General features: G+C 45.7%; 1 protein-coding gene across 1 annotated transcript; it reads left to right on the top strand.

Moving 5' to 3' along the window:
* The first annotated feature begins 5,681 nt into the window (after positions 1–5,681).
* phlda3 (pleckstrin homology-like domain, family A, member 3) lies at positions 5,682–8,296 on the top strand. Its single transcript, XM_084333667.1, has 2 exons — positions 5,682–6,502; positions 7,411–8,296. The coding sequence occupies exon 1, from the start codon at positions 5,920–5,922 to the stop codon at positions 6,466–6,468; it is 549 nt and encodes a 182-aa protein (XP_084189793.1). The 5' UTR covers positions 5,682–5,919; the 3' UTR covers positions 6,469–6,502; positions 7,411–8,296.
* Positions 8,297–11,895: the final 3,599 nt, after the last annotated feature.

Raw genomic sequence — 11,895 nt, 5'->3', positions numbered from 1 at the left:
TCAGATGGTGATCACATTTTCATCTGCGGACAGTTTGTTTACCCCCCCCCATCTTCCATTACTGCTGAGGACTGAAATTATTTTGTTCTTGGCTCCTCTGCCAAGCAGCAGCATCAACATAAAGCAGGACAAAGCGATAAAAACAGCAATGATACAAAAAGAATGTGTGTTAATTTACAATACGTCAGTAGCAGAAACAGAGCTAGCACTAGATCACCAGAGTCACAGGCAGCTAGTCGGCCATTAGTGTTATCTGTATACAATGCAGTTTTTATGAATGCAGTCCATCTATTTATTCATGAGTCTGGCTGCCTGGAGAGAAAAAAACAAGCTCAAATGTCAACTCACAAAACTGCAGATGAAAATGTCACCTGTGACGATTGCCTGCTAAAGATTGTAATCGGAAAAGAACATCCAATTGGATTGCTCTGACTCAGTTTACTTTCGTTCTTGGATTCCTTTTCCAAGTGTGTTTGCGTAATCTAGGCCAACTACCAACACCCTTGTCAGAGACACCGTTCCAATGATGTGTAAAACGATGTGTCTATAATCTCAAAAAAAATCCCTTTTACCCTCCGACAAGTACTGTAATCACACAGCGTTGATAGCAGTCCCACGCCTCGTCTCCGCTAGCCGGGATTTAGCCACGCCGCGGCCTGTCTGGCACACGGTGAGCGTCTCCATTGTCTTTAGAGCCCGGCGGGACCCCAGGCTGAGACAGCCACCCAGCACAACCTGAGCCAAAGCCGGCTGGGGCTGTCGTTTCATCGTGGGTTTAGCTTGTGTTTATCACAGTTGTTGGTGTGAATTTGGAAAGGTTTCCTAGCGACCGGAGACTTTACAAAGAAATGCAACGGAGACGCAAACCCAACCATACCATACCTGTCATGGTCCCAGCCGCTTATAGCTTATCCGCAACAGTAAGTTACTTCCGGGGTAGGCCTGATTGGCCCCGACAGGCACGTGACGCGCAACTTTCTCTGCCGCGCGGCACGCTCCGCGGAGCCGAGCGGCAGAGCTTGCGGAATTACGTAACCGTCCAAATACGCCATGACTTTCATTCGGCGCTTCAGCTCACCTGGCAGAGCAGCGGTCCTGCGATCCTGCGGTCCGTTGTTGATGAGTTCGAATCCCATCAAATCTTTTTTTTTTTACGTGATTTTTTTTTTAACGTGTATTCTTTCGCCGGTTAAGGTTAGGCATGGTTAAGGTTAAGGTTAAGGTTAGGCATTGTTTCGGAGTTGGTTAAGGTTAGAACGGTTAAGTTTAGGCGCTGTTAAGGAGCTGGTTAAGGTTAGAGTTTGTCTTAGAGAATGGCAATATTCTTTCTATGGTTAAGGTTAGGCATGGTTAAGGTTATGGTTAAGGTTAGGCATTGTTTCGGAGTTGGTTAAGGTTAGAACGGTTAAGTTTAGGCGCTGTTAAGGAGCTGGTTAAGGTTAGAGTTTGTGTTAGAGAATGGCAATAGACAGCCTATTTCCGCGCGACAGCTCTCAGCAGCCTCGTTGCGCGTCCTGAGTTTGCCGCGTCACGTGCCTGTCGGGGCCAATCAGGCCTACCCCGGAAGTCACTTACTGTTGCGGAACAGTTACAGGCGTCCCAGCCAGGGACCCTGCCCGAACAATATGAACAGTGGTTTTCTGCCGCCCTCTGGTGGCCAAACGCAGCAGCTCCAGATATTGAGCCTTCTCAGGCCTTTAGTCCTAGGTTTGCTGGATTCCTTTAATGCTGTGTTTCCTCTATTCATGTTGTGTTTCCCCTTTTTAGCTTTTATCTTTTCATATGTTTCCCTTAAGGTTCATCCCTTTACATATGTTTTCGTAAGTGTTGATATCTTTACATGTGTTTCCTTTAAGGGTTCATCCCTTTACATATGTTTTTAATAGTGTTAACATCTTTTCATATGTTTCCATTAAGGGTTGTTCCTTTACATATGTTTTCCTTTTAGATATTCCCTTGACACATGCTTTTATTTATGATGTGAGTTTTCTTTGACTAATACTTTGTTCACCAGCCTTGGCCTTGCCTGGCCTTATACCAGCTGGCATTCATTAGTAATCACGGGCACTATTTAGACCTGCCCGTTTCTCACACTCATTGTCGCGCCATTGATTTTCATTGCATTGTTTTGTCATTGTTTGGTTACCACAGTTGTGTTCGGTCACGTATTCCCCTTGTCAAATAACAAACTCAGCAAGACCGACGGCTTCTCAGTTACAGTGGGTGACAATATTGTCACAAGGAAAGATGAAATTACCTACCTGGGCTCCATCCTAGAGGCTAATCTTTCCTGTGACAAAATGGCATCCAATGTAATAAAAAAAGTCAACCAATGAACTGGATTCTTGTACCGGATCTCCTCTCTGGTAAACAAGAACACCCTGAAGACTCTGGCAGGAGCACTCATACAAGGGTACTACGACTATGCTTGCACCTCATGAATAGAATAGAATAGAATAGAATAGAATAGAATAGAATAGAATAGAATAGAATAGAATAGAATAGAATAGAATAGAAATACTTTTATTATCCTGTGGGAAATTTGACACTGCAAATCGCTCAACATTTAAACATTTAGACAGGACAGGTCACGAATTAGAATAATAACACAAATCAAATCAAGTTGCCTAGGATAAGAGTAGAATAAGATAGAATAAAAATGGAATAAAATATACAGTAAATAAATACAGTAAAAATATACTGAGCATGGGGGAAGGGGGGGGGGTACAGGTAGTAAAAACAACACAAGCAGTGTAAACAAATTGGTCAATATAATTAACTATCTAACTAACTGAAATATATATTCACACTATTCACAGTGTCACATAAGGTGCAGTATGCACCATGTAGTGTTATTGTCCTCCTTGGGTTCCTATTAGTCCTAGGTCAATGTCTGCAGCAGTCGCTGCCCCCTGTTGTGGAGCCTGGAGGCCGCTAGTCGCGGCCTCCTGCCACTATGGAGCTGCCGCTCTGTGCTCAGTGATGCAGTGAGGCACAGTGATGCATTGTATAGTCTGATGGCTGTTGGAATGAAGGACTTCCTGTGCCGTTCAGTGCTGCATTTGGGTAGTGTGAGCCTAGCACTGAACATGCTCCTCCTGTCAGCCAAGTCTGTGTATAGTGGGTGGGAGGGGTTTTCCCTGATGGCCTGGAGCTTAGCAAGGCTCCTCCTCTCCGCCACCCTCGCTAGAGAGTCCAGCTCCACCCCAACCACGCTACTGGCCTTCCTGACCAGCTTATCCAGCCTGGTTGTGTCCCCTGCTCTCAGTCCGCTGCCCCAGCAGGTCACAGCGTACAAGAAGGCGCCCGCCACCACCGACTCATAGAACATCCTCAACATCCTTGTACAGACATTGAAGGATCTCAGCCTTCTGAGGAAGTAGAGTCGGCTCTGTCCCTTCTTGTACAGTGCATCTGCGTGTTTTGACCCGTTCAGTTTGTTGTCGATGTGCACACAGAGATATTTGTACACCTCAACCATGTCCACATCAACTCCCCTGATGGAAACATCATGGTACCAAAGCACCTCAAAGGTGCTAAAAACAAAATTACAAACATCTCAAAACAAACTGGTCAGACTACTGCTTGACCTTACTCCTAGAACCCACCTCAACCCCTGCCCACTTTGACAACCTAGGATTGCTTAGAGTAGACGACAGAGTACAGCAACTTGCAATGGGCCTGGTCTACAAGATACACTACACGACCAAGGTACCCATGTACATGTCAAAATACTTCCCAAAGGTCAGTGGATACCACGATCACAACACCAGAGGGAGCTCCACAAATCATGTTAAACCCAGATTCGGCTCAAACAAGGGACTAAACATGTTTCGCAATTATGCCACATCAATGTGGAACGCCCTACCCAAAGCTGTAAAGCAGGGGTCTCAAACTTGCGGCCCGCGGGCCAATTGCGGCCCGCTGGATGATATTTTGCTGCCCCCCAGATGATTTCTAAAAAAAAATATCTAATTTTTATTTTTTTTTGCAGTCATGTCATCACAAACACTGGCATTTAAAGGGTACAAATAAAACAATTCCTGCACCAGAATGCAGGAAATTAAGTCTTTGTAACACAAAATCTCCTGGTGGGGGACCCCCCCGCTTAAAAAGTTGCCTGACTGGGGCTATATTTCGCACTATATTTCCTGGCCTGAATGATTTCCCCAGTCTGGCCCTGGTGAAAAGCCTCCAATGCTTATTAGTGTGTTTAGTGCGTTTGAACGTTTGCATGTTTCAACCATACATTTCCATAAAAATAAAAATAAATACTTGAAACCCTTTTTGTGTGGAATATTTGATGCGGCCCAGCCTCACCCACACTCTACCTCCAGCGGCCCCCAGGTAAATTGAGTTTGAGACCCCTGCTGTAAAGGAATGTGAATCACTACCCACTTTCAAAAACACTCTCAAAGAACACCTACGGGAGACTGCAATTCGAAACTGGCCCATGTAAATGTCCTAACCCAACCCCCTCCAATGTACAGTAAATTACCAAGTATGGTTGTCAATATTCCAATGTACAGTTTTGCTTGTTGTACAGTGTTCCCCCCCACCCCTCCTGCCCAACCCACCCCCCCACCCCACCTACCCAACCTCCCCCAATGTACAGTTTTTACGTCAAATGTATATACTCTTTTCTGGACTCTTTTTGTATCACAAACAGTACTGTATTTGCAAATCTGGTATGTCATAAATGTATAGATGTAGCAGTACTGTCTATCTGTATGTCATGTATGTTATATGTCCTGATGAATTTAAAATGGGGGACCCTGATGTAAACAAGACGAAAGTCTTTCTCTGGTCTGCATCCCCTTAACAATTGTGTGTATTGAGCTGTACTGTATTGTACCCATTCTGCAATCTGTTAATAAAGTTTTCAATCAATCAATCAATTCAAGTCACCAGTATTTCCCAGTGAGTCCGTTCCTTCTTAGTCCATATTTTTCCAGCACTGCTGAGTTTTGTTTTCGGGTTGTACAGTTCGCTTTTGTCAGTAACCGTTTTTTATTTGTAATCATTGTTGCTTGCAACTGTATAGTAAAAGCCCGTTCATCTTCATCCCGTCGTCTCTGCCTTTTACTCTCTCTGCTCGTGTTCCTGCATTTGGGGTCTCCTCTCCTATTCCCACACCGAACCCTCACAATACCAAACCAAACCCGGCCATGGCTAGACTAGATGAGCGAATTCGTAGCCTACTGTAGACGTAGAGGAGTTATCTCATATCTCTTCCAACACACTAATGCACACACCGCTCACTTGCACACAATTGGCTACTTTTGTCAACCTTCAGCCTCCCACTCACATTCCAACTCAGTCTCTGACAGAGGGAGGACAGAGAAAGTAGCAGGTTGTAAAGCCAGGTAGCAGAGGAAGGGTGTGTAGTTGTGACAAGCCCTACTGCTGTATTGTGAATTTGAAACAAAATAGCTTTTGGGGGGTAATCCTAGTATACGTTTACAACACAAAGTAACACTAGTATTCAAGATATCTTTCCTGAATGAAACACACACACACACACAGACACACGCACGCACACACACGCACGCACGCGCACACACACGGGGGTGTCGTAAACACGGGACCGGATCTGTTGTCGTCACGGGGAGGCGGTGCTAGCGTGAAGGGAGAACGTCCGGACAGGAGCCGGGCATGTAGGAACATATCCAGGCTACAGTAGACACAGTAACAGTAACAGTAGTGGCACAGAACGCAGACAGGTTTGGCTAATTAGATAATCTTGCTCTCCTGTATTTGTGTTTTTAGATGGCCAACGGATCGTTTAAAAGAAAATTATATATCTTTTTGTTTGACTGATAATAACGGCAGTAGTCTTTATTCTCCTCCTCACCCATGTGATATCCTGCACGGAATTTACATGGCCAACATCTGGGAATTGGACTGAATGGATTCTTCATGAGAGAAGTTGCCCCTATAGAGGCTACAGAGCAGAAGGTTATTCCTGGTCTATTCCGACATTTACCACACCTGCTGTGTGTTGTTCGCGCAGGCTCCGGTTCCGTTGCCATGTCTCTCCCGGTCAAGGTGATGAGAGACGGGCTGTTGGAGAAGCGGAGCAGCGGGCTCCTCCAGCTCTGGAAGAAGAAGCGCTGCGTGCTCACCGAGGACGGCTTGCGGCTGCACAAGTGCAGCAAGAGCGGCGGCACCGCTCAGAGCTCCGCGCCGGGGTTCGGCACGTCTAAATCGAAGGAGCTCCGCTTCGAGCGCATGGCCACGCTGGACTGCGTGGAGTACAAGCGCGGGCTGGTCTATTTCACCGTAGTCATGGCTACCGGGAAGGAGATCGACTTCAGGTGCGCGCAGGACGGCACGGCGTGGAACGCGGAGATCGCCCTGGCGCTGGTGCGCTACAAGAACCTGCAAGCCGTGCAGACCGGGAAGAACCGGCACCTGTCCTCGTCCTCGTCGCGTCTGGGTAGCAGCGGGGAAGATGACGCGCTCTGACTTGAGCCGCTCATCATGAAGCGGAGATACACAGGTATACGCTATGTGTGTGAGCCCGCGAGTCACCCCACTCACCCACATATTATTATCAAATAATTTGTCTCAAAGAGAGGCCTAACTCCTCTCTCTCACCCAGCGGCCAGACAGACACCTTCATTATTGTCAATACTGCCTTTTTAATGTTGCTTTGCCAGGGACATCTAGCCCCTATTAATTAAACACACAATTCAGACTCAAGTCCGACCCCTCCCTCCCACAAGGACATGATTAGGTTGCAATGTGAGCTTCCAAAATATCATTTTACTCTCCCTCCCTGGTCTCAGAGTATTTATAAACACACACACGCACTCCCTCCTCCATGCATTTACTTAAAAATAGCTACAGTAGCCTAGTTGGACAATCCAAGGAAAGTGTATCAATATTATCCTACTGCACAACACACGCTTAGCTCAGTCAGTGCAATATTGTACAGCATTAGACGTTCTTTCCATCTTTTTCTGCTCAGTTGCTAGTTATTTAGAACCATCACAACAACATGCATGTGACTAGTGTCATTCACAGAGATTGGTCATGACTTCCCAAGTGCTCATCAACAGTGTGTGTCTGAGTGTGTCCGCGTGCGTGTCAGTCTGTCTGTGACTGTGTGTCTCTGCAAGTGTCTCTTTGTGTGTGTGTGTCCGTGAACTATGAGCTCATGACACAGGCATCCACAGAGACACTTCCTTAAGAGAGCTCCAGCAGTCAACTGCCCAAATTAACTTGTGCGGCCCTGGTGACAGTGAATGTGAAGTCCCTAGAAATAGCACGTTCAACTCTAAATACTGTACATCCGCTTTCCTCGTGTCGTGTGCGTTCCGAAACGATGTCAGTGGCCTTGACACATAAACTGTAAAAAGAATAATAATAATAAAGTTTCTAATCATTGTTATTTTTCCTCCCCAGGATTGTAACTTCCTGAGTGTGAACCAATCAGAGGGAGGGAAAGGAAGACGAGGTCACCAGGAGAATGACCGGGGCTACACAGTGCTGTTAGACCCATGCGTTGGATAAACATACTATAAACCACCACTGAATCTGGATTACAGGACTGGACACAAAGACCCTACAAACTCTCCTCCACCTTTCCTAAGTGTACTTATGCACTCCTTTTGTACAGATCTCAGAGCACAGGATTGGCATAAACACACAGGATAAAAACTATACTTCCAACACGTTGTTCCCTTAATTCGTTGCCTTTGAGGTTGTAGCGGAGAGAACGTTTGCAAGGGGATGAAGATCGCATAGTTTCTTTTTGGGGATAAAAGCAGCGTATTTGGAGCTGTGAGGTAGTCAATCCCCTCGTGCCTTCATGTTTCAGAACGTTTCCATGTCGGATCTCCCGCGGGACGCTTCCGCCTCTCGTCGTTCCTGAAACGGGAGTCGTTTTGTCGATTTCTGGTCCACTTTCGACGGAAATGGTCAAGGCTGCCCCCCTCGTACGTAGTTGTTTTTGGTATTTTTTCTGTCTTTTCCATTAAGATTTTGTTCCTTTTTTCCCAAGGAGGTCCCTCTGTGTTATTGCATGTGGAAAACGATGGACTTGACCGATCGACTAGTCGATAAATCCTATGATTATTAGTCGACTAAGGATTTCTTTAGTCGAGGACACGAGGGCAGCCCTATAAAAAGTTGTCAGATTTTACTCTCTTGGTTGGCTATTCTTTTGTTCATAGACTGAACAGCTTTGCATGTTTTTCTATTTTGCACATGAGGGCGGTTCATATTCGATATTTGCTGAAGACACAGACCTTGCACAGTATTACAGTTCAATAAATGTTTTAAAATGTTACGTCCGTCTCGTCACCCGTAGAGTTTGTATTCGATAAGGGAATTATGGCTGTTGAGCTACTACAGCATTTCACAGGAGTTTCTATTTGTGGAGAATGCTCTGTGGGAATGAAAAAAGAGAGAGAGAGATTCAGAAACACTGGAAGATGTAGGGTCTCTCATCTAAACTGTGAGCTGGAAGTTCCTCTGAGTTTGGGCTGTTATGTAACGACCGACCCCATCTGGTTCCAATTGTGGCGTAACCATGCCATTATAACACACACACACTGAATAAACATGTACACACACATAAACACTCGCATATCGCACATTCACGTGCATGGATTGCAAAGATACTCACACACACTCTCTGAGGTATCGCCTGTTATGTGTGTGGGTGGGTGGGGGGACGGAGGAGGAGGGGGGGGGGGGGGGCTGTGCAGTCAGGATGTCTTTTGTTCTTAGTTCTCTAATGGCATCAGGAGTCTAATGAGACACACCAGACGCCGAAGCGCCATGAAGCGCCCTTCTCGTGCCGAACAGGAGCATGGCTGTTCACGCCAGAGGGGGGAATATAGGCCAGACGCTGAAACCATCGCTGAAGACTGTGAGACGGAGCTCTGAGCGGTGCGATCTGTTAACCCTTTCACTGCCGCACGACCAAAACGGTTAACCCTTTCACTGCGCCAATACACAGAAGGTTAACCCTTTCACTGCCACACGACAGCCGGTTAACCCTTTCACGGCGACCGTCGGTTGTGTGATAGTAAAGGGGTAACCTTCTGTCGTGTGGCAGTGAAAGGGTTAACAAGGGCGCCAGCGAGGGAACCGGCCACTCGTCAGGGTGCTTCATCATCAGGGAGCTTCGGTGTCCTCTGTGTCCCGCAGCATAAGGACTGTGTGCACATACACACACACATCCACCCACACTGAGACACATACAGGAGCTCACGTGCACACGTATAAGATAAGATGGATCTTTATGAATCCCCTTGGTTAGGGTTAAGGTTAGAGTAAGGGTTATGGTTAGATTAAGGGTTATGGTTAGATTAAGGTTAGAGTAAAGGTTATGGTTAGGGTTAGATTATGGCTAGGGATAAATTATGGTTAGAGTAAGGGTTATGGTTAGGGTTAGATTAAGGGTTAGGGTTAGATTAAGGTTAGGGTTAAGTTAAGGTTAGAGTAAGGGTTACGTGCACATATAAGATGAGATGGATCTTTATGAATCTTCTTGGGGGAAATTCTGGGGTCATAGCAACACAGGGGAGGGGAGGTACAGGCAGGGAAATAGAAATGGAAAAATATAAGAATAAAAAGTATAGTAGATAAGGGGTGGCTGGGTAGTGTAGAGGTCTAAGCACTCGCCTACCACTCAACCCGGGGTTAAGTTCCTGGCAGTGGGAACTCTAGCCTGGTCACTCATCCCTATGAACACAATATGGCAGTGTTGTGGGGTGGGAAGTCCTGGTCGTTGTAATAGCGACCCCTACTGTTCGGGTCATGTTGAGCAGGGAGGGGATCTGGGAGAGATAGCGTGAACCTCTGTGCGTGTTACGTTCTCCCAGTGAAACTCCTCGCTGTCAGGTGAAAAGAAGTGGCTGGTCACTCCACATGTAGGGTAGCGCAGCGACCAGGAAGGGAATTGGCATAACGACTAAATTGGAGGATGGGAGAAAACAAAGGTATAGTAGATAATACAAATACAGCGCATATATGTACAGACCCTCCCCCCCCCATATACTACACAGATTATATCCTAAATCAACCCCATGTAGAAATATCTCCAGCAGTTAGCCAAGTCGGTCCTTGCCCATGGTTGTGGAGCCTGATGGCTACTGGCACAAAGGACTGACCAAGGCGGTTTGTGGTGTGTCTGGGGGCTGAATGTGTTCCTCATCTACATGGAATTGACCTATCTCAAGCCTGCCCTCTTTTCTTGATCCTCCAATCACGCTGTTGCTTCCCTCAGACAAACGTGAAGTCAATTCAGCAAGGTCTCCACATCAGAAGACCATTTTGTGTGTGACTGTGTGCGTGTGCACACATCTAAGTATATGGTTGCTGTCACATAAAAACCTCATTATTTTTTTATTTTACATGAAAAGAAAGTTTACGCGGTTCTTTATGACTTCAGAAAGTTTCACGTTGTTAAGGTATATGAAAAACCGACTGTATCATTACCCAAAGACATGGTTTTCAATCTGGAAAGAGGGTATTTTTCTCAAATAAAGGTTTTTGGAGATCCATTTTCATCTCATAGCAGTGATTATCTGTGCACGTGTGTGAGTGACTGTGTGTGAGTGTGCGTGCAGCCTGTGGCTGTAGAGTAGCTGTGCTGGGCAGAGGCCCAGCTCGGCACAGATCAGGATAAAGGGCTGATTGTGTTGCCTTCTCTGGAAGATGGTGGAAAACCCCAAAGCCAGCCACACTGCATGAGTCAGCAGAGGGCCTGGTAACGGCAGGACCGCCCCAGAGGATGGAGCACTGTACTTTAATCATCAAGCATCTCAAAGTGCTGATCTGCGACCAGTCATGGTGAGGTGTGTGTGTGATTTGATTTGATTTAATAGATTTTTTTTTTTTAAATACAAGATTCCAGAAAAACGTCAAGGATGCTACACAAAAAAGTCAAGACTTATTTCCATTGTGGTCCTTGGTCTCAGACAGACAAGCAATACAAAACATGACCATAAATAACAATTTGACAAACTACATAGACATGAACATTTTAAATGCAATACAAACGTAGCCACAGGCAACAATGTATCAGACAGCATTTTAAAATCTAGTTTTTGACATTGTCGAGGAGCCATGATTTTGTTTTTTTTCATAAAATTGTGTCGGCTACTGATGCATTTTAGCTGTGAAGGTAGCAAATTCCAATTTGTGGCTCCCCAGAATTTAAAAGAACATTTGCCCATATTAGTTTTGAACCTTGGAATATGCAGGTCAGCAATGCTGGCTCTGGTGTTATGGGTATGTATGTCCCTGTTGCACTGAAAATAATTTGTAAGATAAGAGGGGGCCCTATTATTATAAATGTTGTGAACTATGTTGAGCTGAAGTTGAACGGACCTGTGTGTGTGTGTGTGTGTGTGTGTGTGTGTGTGTGTGTGTGTGTGTGGTCAAGTGACCAGAGCAGTCTGATCTTGGGTCAGTACTCTTGAGGTCTGATAAATACGAGCCTAAGGGCCTGGCTACATTGATCCGTTGTGTGACCTGTTTCTAATTATTCTCCGGTGAGGAGTATCCATTTGTTGGACAGGACTTGTGATATCCGTTTTGACAGGAACTGACGGATACGGATACTGTAAGTCCCCATCCTTGATTGAAAACCTTTATTTATCCCCGAGGGGAGATTCAGGTGTCCATCACATCATCAACAGCCATTTAAAACAATGAATACAATACATACAGTTAATTAATACGTGAAAACAAAGACGGACATAATAAGTAGGGCTAAAAAGAGCTAAAATAGAGCTAAAAAGTGGTGAAGGGAAAAAAGAAAGAGTCTATTCAGGTTGTTATTACAGTCTACAAATCAGATCCTCCAGTCCACGGCAGTTAGCCCGTCCTGGCCCTGCCTGGTTGTGGAGCCTGATTGCCACAGGCACAAAGGAC

Source organism: Notolepis coatsorum (genome assembly GCF_963971535.1).
Source record: "Notolepis coatsorum genome assembly, chromosome: 17".
Taxonomy (NCBI): domain Eukaryota; kingdom Metazoa; phylum Chordata; class Actinopteri; order Aulopiformes; family Paralepididae; genus Notolepis; species Notolepis coatsorum.
Note: the sequence above shows the minus strand (reverse complement) of the source record. Positions and strands in the feature narration are given on the sequence as shown.